Genomic DNA, 20,157 nt, shown 5'->3' with positions numbered 1-20,157 from the left:
CAGATACGTTTACTTTAGTGATGGAACGGGAGAGGTATATATCGCAGGGCAAGAGTTATAGCTGGCGGAAAGGCAATTATGAGGCAAGACTTAGGGTGCATAGGATGGGGAAGGAAACTGCAGGAGATGGGCACAATTGAAATGTGGAGCTCGTTCAAGGAACAGCTACTGCATGACCTTGATAAGTATGTACCTGTCAGGCAGGTAGGAAGTGGTCGAGCGAGGGAACCGTGGTTTACTAAAGTAGTTGAATCACTTGTCAAGAGGAAGAAGGAGGCTTATGTAAAGATGAGACGTGATGGTTCAGTTCGGGTGCTTGAGAGTTACAAGTTAGCTAGGAAGGACCTAAAGAGCGAGCTAAGGAGAGCCAGGAGGGTACATGAGAAGTCTTTGGCAGGTAGGATCAAGGATAACCCTAAAGCTTTCTATAGATATGTCAGGAATAAAAGAATGACTAGGGTAAGAGTAGGGCCAGTCAAGGACAGTTGCGCGTAGAGTCCGAGGAGATAGGAGAGGTGCTAAATGAATATTTTTCGTTAGTATTCACACAGGAAAAAGATAATGTTGTCGAGGAGAATACTGAGATACTGGCTACTAGACTAGAAGGGCTTGAGGTTCATAAGGAGGAGGTGTTAGCAATTCTGGAAAGTGTGAAAATAGATGTCCCCTGGGCCAGATGGGATTTATCCTAGAATTCTCTGGGAAGCTAGGGAGGAGATTGCTGAGCCTTTGGCTTTGACCTTTATGTCATCATTGTCTCCAGGAATAGTGCCGGAAGACTGGAGGTTAGCAAATGTTGTCCCCTTGTTCAAGAAGGGGAGTAGAGACAATCCCGGTAGCTATAGACCAGTGAGCCTTACTTCTGTTGTGGGCAAAGTCTTGGAAAGGTTTATAAGAGATAGGATCATCTAGAAAGGAATAATTTGATTAGGGATAGTCAACACGGTTTTGTGAAGGGTAGGTCGTGCCTCACAAATCTTATTGAGTTCTTTGAGAAGGTGACTGAACAGGTGGACGAGGGTAAAGCAGTTGATGTGGTGTATATGGATGTCAGTAAAGCATTTGATAAGGTTCCCCACGGTAGGCTATTGCAGAAAATACGGAGGCATGGGATTCAGGGTGATTTAGCAGTTTGGATCAGAAATTGGCCAGCTGTAAGACAGAGGGTGGTGGTTGATGGGAAATGTTCAGCCTGGAGTTCAGTTACTAGTGGTGTACCACAAGGATCTGTTTTGGGGCCACTGCTGTTTGTCATTTTTATAAATGACCTGGAGGAGAGCATAGAAGGATGGGTTTGCAGATGACACTAAAGTCGGTGGAGTTGTGGATAGTGCGGAAGGATGTTGCAGCTTACAGAGGGACATAGATAAACTGCAGAGCTGGGCTGAGAGGTGGCAAATGGAATTTAATGCAGAAAAGTGTGAGGCGTTTCATTTTGGAAGGAGTAACAGGAATACAGAGTACTGGGCTAATGGTAAGATTCTTGGTAATGTGTATGAGCAGAGAGATCTCGGTGTCCATGTACATACATCCCTGAAAGTTGCCACCCAGGTTGATAGGGTTGTTAAGAAGGCGCATGGTATGTTAGCCTTTATTGGTAGAGTGATTGAGTTTCGGAGCCATGAGGTCACGTTGCAGCTGTACAAAACTCTGGTGCGGCCGCATTTGGAGTATTGCATGCAGTTCTGGTCGCCGCATTATAGGAAGGATGTGGAAGCATTGGAAAGGGTGCAGAGGAGATTTACCAGGATGTTGCCTGGTATGGAGGGAAGGTCTTGTGAGGAAAGGCTGAGGGACTTAAGGCTGTTTTCGTTAGAGAGAAGAAGGTTAAGAGGTGACTTAATTGAGGCATACAAGATGATCAGAGGATTAGATAGTGTGGACAGTGAGAGCCTTTTTCCTCGGATGGTGATGGCTAGCACAAGGGGGCATAGCTTTAAATTGAGGGGAGATAGATATAGGACAGATGTCAGAGGTAGGTTCTTTACTCAGAGAGTAGTAAGGGGGTGGAATGCCCTGCCTGCAACAGTAGTGGACTCGCCAACACTAAGGGCATTTAAATGGTCATTGGATAAACATATGGATGATAAGGGGATAGTGTAGATGGGCTTTAGAGTGGTTTCACAGGTCGGCGCAACATCGAGGCCGAAGGGCCTGTACTGCGCTGTAATGTTCTATATTCTATGTGAGGAGAAAGTTCTTCAGCCAGAGAATGGTGAACCTGTGGAATTCGCTATCACAAAAAGTAGTTGAGGCAAAAACATTGTGTAATTTCAAGAAGGAATTAGATATGGCTCTTGGGGTTAAAGGGATATGTGGGAGGGGAGGGGGAAAAGAGGCGGGATCAGGTATCGAACTCGATAATCAGCCATGATCATACTGAATGACGGAGAAGGCTCGAAGGGTTGAATGACCACTTTATATGTTTCGATCAAAAGGACAGATAGATGGGCAGAGGGCGGGGTTACATTGTTAATAAGAAACTAAATCGATAGCAAGAAGCAACAAAGGGTCAGAAGGCGTAGATTCTGTGTGGGTAGAGTCGAGGAATCGCAAAGGAAAAAAGACCCTAATGGGAGTCACGTACAAGCCCCAGGCAGTAGTCAGGATGCCAGGCAGAAAATAAATCAGGAGATAGAAAAGGCATATAAGAAAGGCAATTTTACAATAATCACAGGGGGACTTCAGCATGCAGGTGGACTGGGAAAATCAGATTGAAAGCAGATCCCAAGAAAATAATTTGTGGAGCTGCTTGTGACAGAGCCGACTAGGGAACAGGCAATTCTGGATTTGATGGTGTAATGAGGTAGGCTTGATTAGTGAACTTAAGGTGGAGGATCGCAAAGGGGACAGTGACCACAATATGATAGAATTCACCCTGCAGTTTGAGAGGGAGAAGCTGCAATCAGATGCAACAGTTTTACAATTGGGAGCCGGCCAGAGTTGATTGGAAGGGGAGCCTAGCAGTGAAGACAGGGGAACAGCAATGGCAGGAATTTTGGGTTATTCGGGAGGTGCAACAGAAACTCATCTGAAGGAGGAGGAGACATGCTAAGGGGAGGACAAGGCATCCATGGCTGACAAGGGAAGTCAAGGACAGCATAAAAGCAAAAGAAAAAGCATACAAGGTGGCGAGGATTTGTGGGAAGCCAGAGGATTGGGAAGCCTTGAAAAGTGAGCAGAGGACAATGGGGGGGGCGGGGGGATGAATATGAGTGTAAGCTGGCTGGTAATACTGAAGAAGATTGCAAGAGTTTTTTCCGATATATAAAAGGATAAAAGGTAAGAGAAGGCAAGAATGGACATTGGACCACTGGAAAATGAGGAACAAAGGAATGGCAGAGGAACTGAATAGGTACTTTGCTTCAGTCTTCATGGTGGAAGGCACCGGCAGCATACCCAAACTTCAAGAGTCGGGGCCAGAGGTGAGCGTAGTGGCCATCACTAAGGAGGTGATACTGGGGAAACCGAATGGTCTGAAGGTGGATAAACCACCTGGGACTGCACCCCAGGATTATAGCTGAGGTGATTGTGGAGGCATTGGTGGTGATCTTTCAGGAATCACTGGAGTCAGGGAGGATTCCAGAGGACTGGTATATGGCTAATGTAACACCGCTGTTTAAGAAGTGAGGGAGGCACAAGACGGGAAATGATAGGTCGGTTAGCCCGACTTCAGTTGTTGCTAAGACTCGAGTCCATTGTTCTTTTTTTCTCTTTTTATTTTATAAATTTAGAGTACCTAATTCATTTTTACCAATTTAAGGGGCAATTTAGCATGGCGAATTCACCTACCCTGCACAACTTTGGTTTGGAGGGACGAAATCCACGCAAACATGGGGAGAAGGTGCAAACTCCACATGGACAGTGACTCAGAGCCGGGATCGAAGTTGGGACCTTGGCAACAATGCTAACCATTCGCCACCGTGCTGCCCTCATTTAGAATTCATTATTAAGGATACAATTGCAGACTGCGGTCGTTCCCCTGAGTAACAAGTATACCGTTTTGGATACTTGTGGGGGGGGGGGGGACTTACCAGGGGTAAGCCATGGGGTACGGGCCTCTGGCACGGAGTCTGTCCCTGTTGCTCAGAAGGGAAGGGGGAAAGGAGTAGAACATTAGTAATTGGGGACTCAATAGTCAGGGGCACAGATAGGAGATTTTGTGGGAGCGAGAGAGACTCACGTTTGGTATGTTGCCTCCCAGGTGCAAGGGTACGTGATGTCTCGGATCGTGTTTTCCAGGTCCTTAAGGGGGAGGGGGAGCAGCCCCAAGTCGTAGTCCACATTGGCACTAACGACATAGGTAGGAAAGGGGACAAGGATGTCAGGCAGGCCTTTAGGGAGCTAGGATGGAAGCTCAGAGCGAGAACAAACAGAGTTGTTATCTCTGGGTTGTTGCCCGTGCCACGTGATAGTGAGACGAGGAATAGGGAGAGAGAGCAATTAAACACGTGGCTACAGGGATTGTGCAGGCGGGAGGGATTCAGATTTCTGGATAACTGGGGCTCTTTCTGGGGAAGGTGGGACCTCTATAGACAGGATGGTCTACATCTGAACCTGAGGGGCACCAATATCCTGGGGGGGAGATTTGTTAGTGCTCTTTGGGGGGGTTTAAACTAATTCAGCAGGGGCATGGGAACCTGGATTGTAGTTTTGGGGTACGGGAGATTGAGAGTATAGAGGTCAGGAGCACAGATTTGACTTCGCAAGAGGGTGCCAGTGTTCAGGTAGGTGGTTTGAAGTGTGTCTACTTCAATGCCAGGAGTATACGAAATAAGGTAGGGGACCAGTATTACGGCAGCATGGGTTGGTACCTGGGACTTCGATGTTGTGGCCATTTCAGAGACATGGATAGAGCAGGGACAGGAATGGTTGTTGCAGGTTCCGGGGTTTAGGTGTTTTAGTAAGCTCAGAGAAGGGGGCAAAAGAGGGGGAGGTGTGGCGCTGCTAGTCAAGGACAGTATTACGGTGGCGGAAAGGATGCTAGATGGGGACTCTTCTTCTGAGGTAGTATGGGCTGAGGTTAGAAACAGGAAAGGAGGTCACCCTGTTGGGAGTTTTCTATAGGCCACCTAATAGTTCTAGGGATGTAGAGGAAAGGATGGCGAAGATGATTCTGGAAAAGAGCGAAAGTAACAGGGTAGTTGTTATGGGAGACTTTAACTTTCCAAATATTGACTGGAAAAGACATAGTTCGAGTACATTAGATGGGTCGTTCTTTGTACAATGTGTGCAGGAGGGTTTCCTGACACAATATGTTGACAGGCCAACAAGAGGCGAGGCCACATTGGATTTGGTTTTGGGTAATGAACCAGGCCAGATGTTAGATCTGGAGGTAGGTGAGCACTTTGGAAACAGTGACCACAATTCGGTGACCTTTACGTTAGTGATGGAAAGGGATAAGTATACCCCGCAGGGCAAGAGTTATAGCTGGGGGAAGGGCAATTATGATGCCATTAGACATGACTTAGGATGTGTTGGTTGGAGAAGTAGGCTGCAAGGGTTGGGCACACTGGATATGTGGAGCTTGTTCAAGGAACAGCTATTGCATGTTCTTGATAAGTACGTACCAGTCAGGCAGGGAGGAAGGGGTCGAGCGAGGGAACCGTGGTTTACCAAAGAAGTGGAATCTCTTGTTAAGAGGAAGAAGGAGGCCTATGTGAAGATGAGGCATGAAGTTTCAGTTGGGGCGTTTGATAGTTACAAGGAAGCGGGGAAGGATCTAAAGAGAGAGCTGAGACGAGCAAGGAGGGGACATGAGAAGTCTTTGGCAGGTAGGATCAAGGAAAACCCAAAAGCTTTCTATAGGTATGTCAGGAATAAAAGAATGACTAGGGTAAGAGTAGGGCCAGTCAAGGACAGTGGTGGGAAGTTGTGTGTGGAGGCTGAGGAGATAAGCGAGATACTAAATGAATACTTTTTGTCAGTATTCACTCAAGAAAAAGATAATATTGTGGAGGAGAATGCTGAGACCCAGGCTATTAGAATAGATGGCATTGAGGTGCGTAGGGAAGAAGTGTTGGCAATTCTGGACAAGGTGAAAATAGATAAGTCCCCGGGGCCAGATGGGATTTATCCTAGGATTCTCTGGGAAGCCAGGGAAGAGATTGCTGAGCCTTTGGCTTTGATTTTTAGGTCATCATTGGCTACAGGAATAGTGCCAGAGGACTGGAGGATAGCAAATGTGGTCCCTTTGTTCAAGAAGGGGAGTAGAGATAACCCCGGTAACTATAGGCCGGTGAGCTTAACGTCTGTGGTGGGTAAGGTCTTGGAGAGGATTATAAAAGATACGATTTATAATCATCTAGATAGGAATAATATGATTAGGGATAGTCAGCATGGTTTTGTGAAGGGTAGGTCATGCCTCACAAACCTTATCGAGTTCTTTGAGAAGGTGACTGAACAGGTAGACGAGGGTAGAGCAGTTGATGTGGTGTATATGGATTTCAGTAAAGCGTTTGATAAGGTTCCCCACGGTCGGCTATTGCAGAAAATACGGAGGCTGGGGATTGAGGGTGATTTAGAGATGTGGATCAGAAATTGGCTAGTTGAAAGAAGACAGAGAGTGGTGGTTGATGGGAAATGTTCAGAATGGAGTTCAGTTACGAGTGGCGTACCACAAGGGTCTGTTCTGGGGCCGTTGCTGTTTGTCATTTTTATAAATGACCTAGAGGAGGGCGCAGAAGGATGGGTGAGTAAATTTGCAGACAACACTAAAGTCGGTGGAGTTGTAGACAGTGCGGAAGGATGTTGCAGGTTACAGAGGGACATAGATAAGCTACAGAGCTGGGCTGAGAGGTGGCAAATGGAGTTTAATGTGGAGAAGTGTGAGGTGATTCACTTTGGAAAGAATAACAGGAATGCGGAATATTTGGCTAATGGTAAAATTCTTGGTAGTGTGGATGAGCAGAGGGATCTCGGTGTCCATGTACATAGATCCCTGAAAGTTGCCACCCAGGTTGATAGGGTTGTGAAGAAGGCCTATGGTGTGTTGGCCTTTATTGGTAGAGGGATTGAGTTCCGGAGTCATGAGGTCATGTTGCAGTTGTACAAAACTCTAGTACGGCCGCATTTGGAGTATTGCGTACAGTTCTGGTCGCCTCATTATAGGAAGGACGTGGAAGCCTTGGAACGGGTGCAGAGGAGATTTACCAGGATGTTGCCTGGTATGGAGGGAAAATCTTATGAGGAAAGGCTGATGGACTTGAGGTTGTTTTCGTTAGAGAGAAGAAGGTTAAGAGGTGACTTAATTGAGGCATACAAAATGATCAGAGGGTTAGATAGGGTGGACAGCGAGAGCCTTCTCCCGCGGATGGAGGTGGCTAGCACGAGGGGACATAGCCTTAAATTGAGGGGTAATAGATATAGGACAGAGGTCAGAGGTGGGTTTTTTACGCAAAGAGTGGTGAGGCCGTGGAATGCCCTACCTGCAACAGTAGTGAACTCGCCAACATCGAGGGCATTTAAAAGTTTATTGGATAAGCATATGGATGATAAGGGCATAGTGTAGGTTAGATGGCCTTTAGATTTTTTCCATGTCGGTGCAACATCGAGGGCCGAAGGGCCTGTACTGCGCTGTATCGTTCTATGTTCTAGTAAAATAGGGCTGAATCAGAACGGATTCGACAGATGAGGTCATGCCTGACAAAGCTGTTACAATTCTTTGGGGAGGTTATGACAAAGGAGAGCCAGTGGATGTGGTCTATTTGGATTTCTAGGTGTCGTATAAAAGGCTGTTAAATGGGAGCCCATGGGATTACGGGCAAGGTACTGGCATGGATAGAGGATTGGCTGACTGGCAGAGAGTGGGGATAAAGGGGTCTTTTTCAGCGTGGCAGCCAGTACTTAGCGGTGCCCCGCTGGGGTCAGTGCTGGGACCACAGCCATTCACAATATACATTAACGATCTGGAAGAAGGAACTGAAGGCACTGTTGCTAAGTTTGCAGATGATACAAAGATGTAGAGGGACAGGTAGTATTGAGGAAGCAAGGGGGCTGCAGAAGGAGTTGGTCAGGCTAGGAGAGTGGGCAAAGAAATGGCAGATGGAATACAATGTGGAAAAGTGTGAGGTTATGCACTTTGATAGGAATAGAGGCATAGACTATTTTTTAAATGGGGAAAGGCTTTGGAAATCAGAAGCACAAAGGGACTTGTTCAGGATTCTCTTAATACTGCAAGGCCTGGATAGAGTGGACGTGGAGAGGATGTTTCCACTTGTAGGAAAAACTAGAACCAGAGGTCAAAATCGCAGACTAAAGGGGCGACCCTTCAAAATAGAGATGAGGTGGAATTTCTTCAGCCAGAGGGTGGTGAATCTGTGGAACACTTTGCCGCAGAAGGCTGTGGAGGCACAATCACTGACTGTCTTTCAGACAGAGATAGATAGGTTCTTGACTAATACGGTCAGGAGTTATGAAGGCAGATACATGGGCAGGGTGGATATAGAGGGAAAAATGGTCAAATGCAGGCAAGTGGGACTAGTTTAGTGATAGAAACTGGGTGGCATGGACAAGATGGGCCAAAGGGCTTGTTTCCATGATGCAAACATCTATGAATCTGTAAGAAGGCAGAAGAATGGGGATGAGAAACATATCAGCCATGATTGAATGGCGGAGCAGACACGATGGGCTGAATGGTCTAATTCTGCTCCTATATCTTATGGTCTTATGAGCAGGGTTGCAGTCCTGTCAATCGTGGCAGTCACTGGGAGAAGCATAACTAAAGATGGGGATACAGCCAAGGGGAAACTCCCTCCCTATCATTCCCCACCAAGTGAGGACATTCATTGATGATTGCACAGTGATCAGGTCCACCCACAATTCCTCAGGCGATGAAGAGTCTGTGGCTGCATGCAGCAAGACCTGGTGATAAGGTTAGGCGGTGATCAGTGGCAATTAATGGTTAAGCCATAAAAATACCTGCCAATGACCATCGTCAACAAGACTAAGTCTAGCACCTCCCCAAGACATTCAATGATATTTTCATTGTTGAATTCCCTGATCATCACCCCAGGGATCACAGAAATTTAATTTGGACAAGCCATAAAAATACAGTTCGAGAACAAGTCAGGCCGCTCGATCAGCATCTCAGCCATCAACTGAAACATTCACTCCCTCCACCATCGATGCAGAGTGGGTGCCCATCTATAAGACGGTACCATCTGGGCAAACCGTGAAGGCTTTTTCATTATGACCTTTCAAACCTGCCACCTCTGTCATCCAGCAGGGTGTGACCAGCAGGGTGCGGCCAGCAGGGTGCGGCCAGCAGGGTGCGGCCAGCAGGGTGCGACCAGCAGGGTGTGACCAGCAGGGTGCGACCAGCAGGGTGTGAGGGTGTGACCAGCAGACACATGGGAACACCACCACTTACGAGTTACCCTCCAAGTCACGACATGCTGACTTTCATTGTTCCTTCACTGTCACTAGATCAAAGTCCTTGTACTCCTTCCCTACCATACTCAGTGGATGTATCTACACCACATGGACTGCAGTGGTTCAAGAAGGAGACTCACCACCGCCTTCTCAAGGGCAATTGGTAGCATGGTGGTTAGCGTCAATGCTTCACAGCTCCAGGGTCCCAGGTTCGATTCCCGGCTGGGTCACTGTCTGTGTGGAGTCTGCACATTCTCCCCGTGTCTGCGTGGGTTTCCTCCGGGTGCTCCGGTTTCCTCCCACAGTCCAAAGATGTGCGGGTTAGGTGGATTGGTCATGCTAAATTGCCCGTAGTGTCCTAAAAAGTAAGTTTAAGGGGGGGGGGTTGTTGGGTTACGGGTATAGGGTGGATACGTGGGTTTGAGTAGGGTGATCATTGCTCGGCACAACATCGAGGGCCGAAGGGCCTGTTCTGTGCTGTACTGTTCTATATCTATATCTCTGGTGCTCCCTCTAGTGTTTACTTAGTCATCGTGTTTTTACATTAACCCCTTGTGTATTTACAGTGATGCATATCACCACAGTAGGCATCAATGAAGTTACTGTGAAAAGCCCCTAGTCGCCACATTCCGGCGTCTGTTCGGGGAGGCTGGTTGGGAATTGCACTCGTGCTGCTGGCATTGTTCTACTGTTCTATGTTCTAATTAGGGATGGGTAATAAATGCTGGCTTTGTCGGCGAACCCACATCCCTTGAGCGAATACATTTGAAAAAGCTGCTGTGGGATTTTGCAATGTCCCGGCTGCTGTGTTACCAACAAGATTGATGACACTTCAATAGTGTTTAAGGGAGACATTTCTTTGGCTATCAATGCTTTGGGCTGTCTTGAGGATGTTGAAAAGTGCTATTTCATGCAAATCTTTAGTTTTGTCTCCTGCTGCCCTCTCAAACTGTTGCAGTCCATGTGGTGTAGGTACACCCACGGTGCTGTTAGGGAGGGTTTTGACCCAGTGAGTGAAGGAACGGCGATATAGTCCCAAGTCAGGATGGTGAGTGACATGGGAGGGGGAAGTTCCAGGTGTTGGGGTTCCCAGGTATCTGCTGCCCTTGTCCTGCTGTTGGTAACAGGCGTGGGTTTGGAAGGTGCTGTCTAAGGAGCCTAGGTGAGTTGCTGCAGTGGATCTCGTAGACGTACACACGGCTGCCACTGTTCATCGGTGGTGGAGAGTGCATGTTTGTGGAAAAGACGCCAACCGAGCAGGCTGCTTTGTTCTGGATTCTTTCAAGCCTCGAGTTGGAGCTGTTGCTGTAACAGGCAAGAACACGAGACGCATTTCGTACAGCTTTGCTGCCTCGCTCTCTTTGTATCTCTGGGGGCCTGTACTCAATGTGGTGCAGTGCTACGGTTGGCAAACAGTAGAGGGTCAGACTCCCTGGTCTGGTGAGCAGAGAGGATCAGGGATTTGGTTGATCCCAGCCCAGGCTGTGGAGCACGGCGCCAGAGGGATATTAAAAACAGCAACCAGCCACTTTGCTACACCCTGCCTCTGATATTTTGCAAAGTTGGTGCATGCGCATCAAGTAAATGACAAGAAGGGCAGCAACGATGCCGCAATGGTTAGCACTGCTGCCTCACGGCACTGAGGACCCGGATTCGATCCCGGCCCCGGCCCACTGTCCATGTGGAGTTTGCACATTCTCCCCGTGTCTGTGTGGGACTCAACCTCACAACCCAAAGATGTGCTGGGGAGGCGGAGTGACCACACTAAATTGCTTAATTGGGGGAAAAAAATAATAATTGGGCACTCTAAATTAAAATCAAAAATGTCAAGAAACACTTGGTTGAGGTGCCTTTTAAGAGTCCAATAGCCCGCTGTGAGGGTCAGCCTGCTGAGCTGCCACTGGGGTCGTCTATTGGAGGTTCCTTGGCCACATTGTACTGAGCCAAAATAATTGCTTTCCCACTTTGCTATTTGGGAGGTAATTTCCTTTTATTTAATAAATATTTTTATTAGAATTTTCCAGTTTTGTGGGAGGTAATTTAGAGTCTAGTTTCTGCCCTGAGAGTAAAGTTCTGACTGATCAGTCTGGGGCAGAGTGTGTGGTTCAAGGGTCAAAGGGCACACAAGCCGACCTGTGAAAATCTCCACCCCTTCCAAAGGCAAATGGTTGATCCTGAGATTTGGTGTCCAAAACTGAATGGACCAAAGGAAAATCAGAACGTGCACTAAAGGGTGGGAGCGGAGAGAACAATAATTTCAAGCAAGTAGTTACCTGGGTACCAGTCGATGATCCTGAGGCAGAGGGGGGTCTGTGTAGGGAGGGCAGCATTTTTATAGCAACCTGAGGGCCACTTCCTGGCCCCCCACTCACATTAGTCCTACTGACAGATCCGCTTGGGCTGCTCCTGTTAGCAGCTGGATTACCGAGAGTCCCAGTCCGACTGGCGGAGACATTCGAGCTTGCAGTGCTGCGGTTGGGGGTGACAGTGCCCACTGCCCCGGCCACGCCGCTCCGACTGGCAGCTCCGCCGCTCCTGACGGGTACCCCGCTCACGCTCAAGCTGCTACGGCTGACAGTTTTGGCAGCGGTGCTTCGGCCGGTGGCCCCGAGTGCGCCCGGCGGGCTGACCAGTTTCTGAGGCACTGAGGTTTTTTTTACAAGAGCCGCTGCCTGCTGCTGACCTGCGGCCGACCCGCAAGGAGACTGTCTGCTGCCGGACGGGCTGCCGGAGTGTTTGCCGCTGCTTTGCCTGCTGGCCGAACCCCCGGTCAGATTGCTGGACCCCGTTGACACATTCTGGTTCCCGGCGCTGCAGGGGGCTGTGGGTTTGAGTGGGCCAGCCATGGAGAAGGGAGGCTTGAAGCCTTGGGTCGAGGTACTCAAGGGGACTGCGGCTTTCGGCGTGTAATCGCTAGAGGTAGACAGGCTAGAACTGGACCGAGACGCTGCAGCATGGGAAACCTGGGTGCTGCTGCTGGGTGAAGGGGCAAAGGATGTCGGATAGGCAGTCGACCTCTCCGGCAACTGTGGCATATGACTCGGGAGCAGGTGCTGCGGGCAGGGGTTCAACTTCACCACCGGATTTTGGTGCACTTTGCCGACAGTAACCTGGGGGTGTGACACGAGGCTGTTGTGGTGCATGCTGGACTGGGGTTGCTGCTTGGCAGATTGAGCCTGTGACTGGCTTGCCCTCTGCGGCCCTGGCTGGTGCTGCTTGGCTGCGCACGTCACCGAAGGAGGCTTGGGCGCTTGCGACGAAGGTGCGGTGTAGCCGGCGATCAAGCTGCTCATTCCTGGCCGGGACCCTTCCTGGGGTTTCTTGGTGCCTGAACTGTGGCCAAATAAATGACTGAAGGTCAAAGGGACAGGGGAAAGCGTGGGTACTTTTGGTGACGGCGTGCCTGTTTTTGGAGAGGGGGTGCCTACCCGCTGAGACGGCACGGCTGCTTTTGGTTGGGGCACAGGAGCTTTCGGTGACGGCGTGGCCGACTTTGGGGGGAAGGGGGCTGCTTTCGGGGAAAGGACCAGAGGCGTGACCTTGGCTATGACCTTTTTATCTTCCTTCATCACAGGCTGAGGTCGAGGTGCAGGGGAAGCAGAGTTATTTACAATCCTGCCAATCTTGGCCGTATTGTTGAAGACAGACAAGGCATCCGACACCGACTCCAGGGAAGGCGGCTTAAGGGACAGATCTTCATCCAGAGAGTCGTCCAGGAAAATGGTATCCCGGTTCGGGGTGCAACTGGAGCTTGAGATGCTGATCGGCGTGACATTGCTCATTGGCAGCACTTTGGAGCCGGGGCCTGCTGGGGTAGAGAGCTTCTGCTCTTTCTTGGGACTCAAATCCTGTTTAAAATAAAAAGTTAAAAAAACTGGTTACGGGTGAGGAACTGGAACAGCTTAGATCCCACCCAGATCAGCTTACATCCCACCCAAATGGCAATTACTGCTTATACAATAGATTAACCCCAAGCCCACCCAAAACACAGCAAATTAACTCAAATGGAGGCCGGGGTTTGGGGGGTATACAGGGGCCAGAGGGGAAGAGGCTGAATTATTTGTGCTTCAGTTTCGGAGACACATACTGTTGCAGTCATAAAGCTGCCCCGCAGTCAGCGCGGCTGCACAGTGGTTAGCACTGCTGCCTCACGCCGCCGAGGAACCGGGTTCGATGCCGGCTCTGGGACACTGTGGCGTTTGAACATTCTCCCCGTGTCTGCACGAGTCTCGCCCACACAGCCCAAAAAGATGTGCAGGGTAGGTGGGTTTGGCCACGCTAAATTGCCCCTTAATTAGAAAAAAGAAGCGGGCACTCTAAATTTATTTTAAAAATAAACCAATAAAAAAAAATAAACCCGCCCCACAGGCACCAGCTGAGACAAGTATGTGTGGGCTGGCCTTCCACTTTGCTCCAGGATGTCAACTGGGAGTCTCTCAGTCTGTACAGGCGGGGGACTGGGACCCGACAGATACACTAAGCGAGGCTGGGGCGGCATGGTAGCACAGTGATTAGCATTGGTGCTTCACAGCGCCAGTGTCCGGGTTCGATTCCCGGCTGGGTCACTGTCTGTGCGGAGTCTGCGCGATCTCCCCGTGTCTGCGTGGGTTTCCTCCGGGTGCTCCCGTTTCCTCCCACAAGTCCCGGAAGACGTGCTTGTTCGGTGAATTGGACATTCTGAATTCTCCCTCCGTGTACTGGAACAGGCGCCGGAATGTGGCGACTAGGGGGATTTTCACAGTGACTTCATTGCAGGGTTAATGTAAGCCTACTTGTGACATTAATAAAGATTATTATTATAAAGGAGCACAAGGTTTGCCTGCATTAACACTGCTCCTCAAAGCAATTCACTGTGAACGCTGATAGGGTATTGCTTCTTCCATTCCAGATTCTGCTCGCTACCCAGTTCAAATAAATCAAAAACGTTTACTTGAGGGAGAAAGAGGAGCAATACTAAAGGGAAAGATTCACCTTTACTTTAGGCTTTGGGGCGAAGATCACTTTCTTCTTGGCCCTAGGAAAGAAGAGAGAGAGATAAAGAAACCTGACTGCAACAAGCTGGAGGGAGTCACTGAAAAAGGATCGCAAACAGAAAATGTACAACATCTCAATCAGCATCCACGAGAGAGAAACAGATTCCGATTAGGTGAGCCCTTCGGCCCCCTCCCATCTCCAGCTATCTTGTTAATCACTCCTTTGCCAAATGACCGGCTGTGAGCTTCCAAGTCTCATTTTGCATTGGGGACATTCCTTTTGCATCATTAAACGTTCTTCGGGCATGGCACTGGCAAGGTGGCACTTGTTCCCCAGGTAACTAGATAGTGGCAATGGGTCTCAATTGGGTAGTGTCCCCTGGGCCACATCAGGATTTAGAGGGGTGGGGGGGGTGCTGCAGTCAGGCGGAAGCCGGCTTGAGTCGGAAGGGAGGCTCCCTACCCCTAGCCCGCATGATCACTTTGTCATGGTACTAGCCCACAGATCAGAAAAGTTATTGAGCTTGTGTTTGCCACAGCAGGATTGAATAGAATTTGTGACCACTGGTAAGCAAGCCCTGTATCGGGACTGCTACACCACTGTACTGGCTAACTTGCTTCTGTTGTTAAAGTTTTGGGTATCCCAGCACAGAAATAGTTTGCATCATGCACACCCCAATTCATTTTGAGGCTTTATATTGGAAAGCTCCATGGAATTACCCACGGATCACGAATGGATGAAATAGGAAATGAGATGGGAAAGAGCTGACCAGGGAGCTGGATTTGGTTTAATCGATCATAACCTGCCAACGGTCAGCAACCCCCATGGATCTTCTCAGCTACAGAATGAACCTGTGTCTCTGACTGCACCAGCGACCAGGAGCAGTAAGGCGCTCACTAACCTGGAATGGGATGGAATAAAGGAGAGAATTTCACAGCGCCAGGGATCCAGGTTCGATTCCCGGCTTGGGTCACTGTCTGTGCGGAGTCTGTACGTTCTCCCCGTGTCTGCGGGTTTCCTCCGGGTGCTCCGGTTTCCTCCCACAAGTCCCGAGAGACGTGCTTGTTGTGTGAATTGGCCATTCACACTGAAACTATGTGCAGGGGTACGGGGAATGGCACGAAGTCGCGATGCTGATCTGGAGAGACAGGGTGGGCCGAATGGCCTCCTTCTGCTCCATAATGGTCTGCGATTCAAGTATTCGTCCAACATCCTTTTGAAAGCTGCTGCTGAATCTGTCTCCACCAACTTTCCAGAGGATAGCTCACTGCATGAAAAGGAACTCCCACCTGACCCCTGGCCTTTTTTTGCTAATTATTTTAGAGCAATTCATGGATTACTTTTTACAGCTTCTTATTAAAACTGATTTGGATTGGATTGGATTTGTTTATTGTCAGTGTACCGAGGTACAGTGAAAAGTATTTCTCTGCAAGCAGCTCAACAGATCATTCAGTACATGGAAGAAAAGGGAATTAAACAAAATTCAAGAAATCACATGAGAATACATAATAGGGCAACACAAGGTATACAATGTAACTACATAAACATTGGCATCGGGTGAAGCATACAGGGTGTAATGTTAATGAGGTCAGTCAATAAGAGGGTCATTTAGGAGTCTGGTGACAGTGGGGAAGAAGCTGTTTTTGAGTCTGTTCGTGCGTGTTCTCAGACTTCTGTATCTCCTGCCCGATGGAAGAAGTTGGAAAAGTGAGAAAGCCGGGTGGGAGGGATCCTTGATTATGCTGCCTGCTTTCCCCCAACAGCGGGAGGTGTAGATGGAGTCCATGGATGGGAAGCAGGTTCGTGTGATGGACTGGGCGGTATTCACGACTCTCTGAAGTTCCTTGCGGTCCTGGGCCGAGCAGTTGCCATACCAGGCTGTGATGCAGCCCGATAGGATGCTTTCTATGGTGCATCTGTAAAAGTTGGTACGGGTTAATGTGGACATGCCGAATTTCCTTAGTTTCCTGAGGAAGTATAGGCACTGTTGTGCTTTCTTGGTGATAGCGTTGACGTGAGTGGACCAGGACAGATTTTTGGTGATGTGCACCCCTAGGAATTTGAAACTGCTAACCACCTCGGCCCCGTTGATGCTGACAGGGGTGTGTACAGTACTTTGCTTCCTGAAGTCGATGACCAGCTCTTTAGTTTTGCTGGCATTGAGGGAGAGATTGTTGTCGTTACACCACTCCACTAGGTTCTCTATCTCCCTCCTGCATTCGGACTCGTCGTTATTCGAGATCCGGCCCACTATGGTCGTATCATCAGCAAACTTGTAGATGGAGTTGGAACCAAGTTTTGCCATGCAGTCGTGTGTGTACAGGGAGTAGAGTAGGGGGCTAAGTACGCAGCCTTGCGGGGCACCGGTATTGAGGACTACTGTGCAGGAGGTGTTGGTGTTCATTCTTACTGATTGTAGTCTGTTGGTCAGAAAGTCAAGGATCCAGTTGCAGAGTGGAGAGCCAAGTCCTAGGTTTTGGAGCTTTGATACGAGCTTGGCTGGGATTATGGTGTTGAAGGCGGAGCTGTAGTCAAAAATAGGAGTCTGATGTAGGAGTCCTCATTTTCGAGATGCTCTAGGGATGAGTGTAGGGCCAGGGAAACGGCGTCTGATGTGGACCGGTTGCAACGGTATGAGGGGCGTTCCGGGAGTATGGAGGTGATGCGCTTCATGATCAGCCTCTCGAAGCACTTCATTACAACTGACGTCAGGGCCACCGGGCGGTAGTCATTGAGGCATGTTGCCTGGTTCTTCTTTGGTACCGGTATGATGGTGGTCTTCTTGAAGCAGGTGGGGACCTCGGAGTGGAGTAGGGATAGGTTAAAGATGTCTGTGAATACCTCTGCCAGCTGGTATGCGCAGGCTCTGAGTGCACGACCAGGGATCCCGTCCGGGCCCATCGCCTTCCGTGGGTTCACTTTCAGGAAGGCCGATCAGACTTCGGAAGCTGTGATGGTGGGTATGGGTGAATTATGGGCAGCTGGGGCACTCGACAGCGGATTGATGGTTACCTGCTCAAACCGAGCATAGAATGCATTAAGTTCGTCGGGGAGGGGTGCGCTGCTACCAGAGATACTGCTCGGCTTCGCTTTGTAGCCCGTTATGTTGTTTAGTCCTTGCCACAACTGCCGAGAGTCTGTCTGTGACCCTAGCTTAGTTTGATATTCTCTGTTGGCATCTCGGATGGCTTTGCGGAGGTCGTACCTGGATTTCTTGTATAGGACAGGGTCGTCTGCCTTGAACGCCTCAGATCTGTCCTTCAGTAGGGAGTCAATCTCGCGGTTGAGCCATGGTTTCCGGTTGGGGAACGTACGTACTGCTTTCTTTGGCAAGCAGTCGTCCACACATTTGCTGACTAAGTCTGTGACGGTGGTGGCATACTCATTTAAGTTAGTCGCTGAGTTCTTAAATATGGACCAGTCCACTGTCTCTAAGCAGTCACGTAAGAGCTCTTCTGTCTCGTCGGACCAGCACTGCACAACCTTCTTAGCTGGATTCTCCCGCTTGAGTTTCTGCTTGTAAGCCGGGAGAAGGAGCACATCTTATGGTCCGATTTCCCAAAATGCGGTCGGGGGATGGAACGGTAGGTGCCCCTGGTGTGACAGGAGATGTGCTGGTGGAATTTTGGCAGTACACTCTTGAGGTTGGCCTTTTTGAAGTCTCCGGCCACAGTGAACAAGGCCTCCGGGTGTTCTGTTTCATAGTTGTTTATGACTGTGTACAGTTCATCCAGTGCCTTCCTCACTTCTGCCTGGGGTGGGATGTAGACCGCTGTGATAATGGCTGAAGTGAACTCACGTGGAAGATAGTATGGGCGGCACTTTACGGTCAAGCATTCCAGGTCTGGGGAGCAGTAGGTCGCCAGGGACGCCACATCCAAGCACCAGGAGGAGTTGATGAGGAGGCAAACCCCTCCACCCTTCGCTTTGCCTGAAGATGCCGTGCGGTCCGCCCGGTGAATAGAGAAGCCTTCAGGTTGTATGGCACAGTCCGGTGAGGCGGGAGTGAGCCATGTCTCTGTGAAACAGAGCACACGGCAGTCTCTTACTTCCCTCTGAGAGGTAAGTCTGGCGTTAAGATCATCCAGCTTGTTTTCAATCGCTTGGACGTTTGCCAGGAGTATGCTGGGGAGAGGGGTCTTGAAACCGCGTTGCTTCAGTCTAACCTGCAGACCACCGCGTTTCCCTCGCTTCCTCGGTCGGCGGCTGCTACTGGATGATCCTGGGATCCGATGGGAGAAGACTGAGCTTGTGGAAGGTAGGTGGTTGCGTCTGGCGGGGTCCAGGGCACTGTTTACGTTTCCGGGGTCGGGTCTGGCAGGGTCCCAGGCACTGGTTGAGGTAGAGGAGTTGCTGGGGGGGGCCAGTTTGCGGTCCGGATGGGTCCCAGCGTTCTGTGGGCGCGGGAATACCTTGCAGCGTGTTTGGGTCCTCGCGCGCGGTCTCAAATGCCTCCATTAAATCTCGCTTTAGCCTTCGCTGTTCTCAGGGAAATAATCGCAAATTCTCTCATCTGTCCACGCGATTAAAGTTCCTCATTCCTGGAACGAACCTCTGGGGCATCTCTCAGATTTTGCCCTAAATCCACCCACTCAATAGTCCACTTGGTGGTATTTACTCACCAAACAGACTGTTCAAGGACATTAAATCATTGCTTCTTCTTCAAAATATACAAATGATTTCAAATATGCTGTTCAACTCCTCGGAGCGCAGTTGGGTCTCGATTAAAATTTGCAACCCAGTGTGTAGCTTTCCCTGAAAGAGAGAATTCGCCCCTTCACACACTGGCCTTGCCATCACAGCAGTACTGCAGCTCTCAGCATGAACGTAAAAAGTCTTCAAATGTCCTCGGAAGTAATGCAGCACCCGGCAATTATGTAGCAGTGGCCAGCGGCCAAAACCAGGGATATCCTGGCTTAGTGGCTGGTTTAGCACACTGGGCTAAATCGCTGGCTTTGAAAGTAGACTAAGGCAGGCCAGCAGCACGGTTCAATTCCCGTACCAGCCTCCCCGAACAGGCGGCGGAATGTGGCGACTAGGGGCTTTTCACAGTAACTTCATTGAAGCCTACTCGTGGTGAAGTAGGACATTTTTTTAAGGCTATATTGGATTTGTATTAATATTTACATCATCAAAGCATTCTTCATTTATTGGACTGATTGGCACCATTTATGATGTAAAGGGATGGGCATTCGTTTGAATCCCATTTTTGCACAGCTGAGAAACCTTTTTCGAACGAAATGGAGAATCTATAATCTGCCTAGCAACAGCACGAGCTACAGCTTAAAGCGGCACCATGGCCAGAAGGTCGGGATATCTGCGAGTCAAGACCCTGACAGTGGGGCAGATATATATATATTTTGATTAAAACTAAGACTTATAAAATGAAATGTTATAAAATGAAATGTTATAAAACCAAAATGACCCAGGCAGGCAAAAGAAACCTAAGGATTAAATATATTGATTAGATTAGTTTTACACACAGACACAAATCCTGTCAAACAGGAGGCTGACACAATAGATTCCCAGGTTAACCCAGGAACCACACTCAACACCTAATCAAGGTACAGCATAGAGATAATGGGACCCCCTTGTAAGTCAAGGGGACACCTATTAAAACCAAGCAGATTTTTCCCTACAACAGTGACAATAAGCGATTTTCATTTCATTTCATTTAGGCACAGTGGGCTAAATAGCTGGCTTGCAAAGCAGAACAATGCCAGCAGCACGAGTGCAATTCCCAACCAGCCTCCCCGAACAGACGCCGGAATGTGGCGACTAGGGCCTTTTCACAGTAACTTCATTGAAGCC

At 49.2% G+C, this 20,157-nt stretch overlaps 1 protein-coding gene across 2 annotated transcripts in view; it reads right to left on the bottom strand.

Moving 5' to 3' along the window:
- Window positions 1-20,157, bottom strand: part of LOC119956330 (ubinuclein-2-like) — a 108,954-nt gene that overhangs the window by 15,526 nt on the left and 73,271 nt on the right. For both annotated transcript variants that reach the window (XM_038783472.1, XM_038783471.1), the window contains 2 exons: window positions 14,344-14,386; window positions 11,646-13,220 (listed from right to left, as the gene is read on the bottom strand). In XM_038783472.1, the coding sequence (XP_038639400.1) occupies window positions 11,646-13,220; window positions 14,344-14,386 (1,618 nt within the window). The remainder of the gene's footprint in view (window positions 1-11,645; window positions 13,221-14,343; window positions 14,387-20,157) is intronic.

This window comes from Scyliorhinus canicula, chromosome 23, assembly GCF_902713615.1.
Source record: "Scyliorhinus canicula chromosome 23, sScyCan1.1, whole genome shotgun sequence".
In the NCBI taxonomy this organism is placed as follows: domain Eukaryota; kingdom Metazoa; phylum Chordata; class Chondrichthyes; order Carcharhiniformes; family Scyliorhinidae; genus Scyliorhinus; species Scyliorhinus canicula.
Note: the sequence above shows the minus strand (reverse complement) of the source record. Positions and strands in the feature narration are given on the sequence as shown.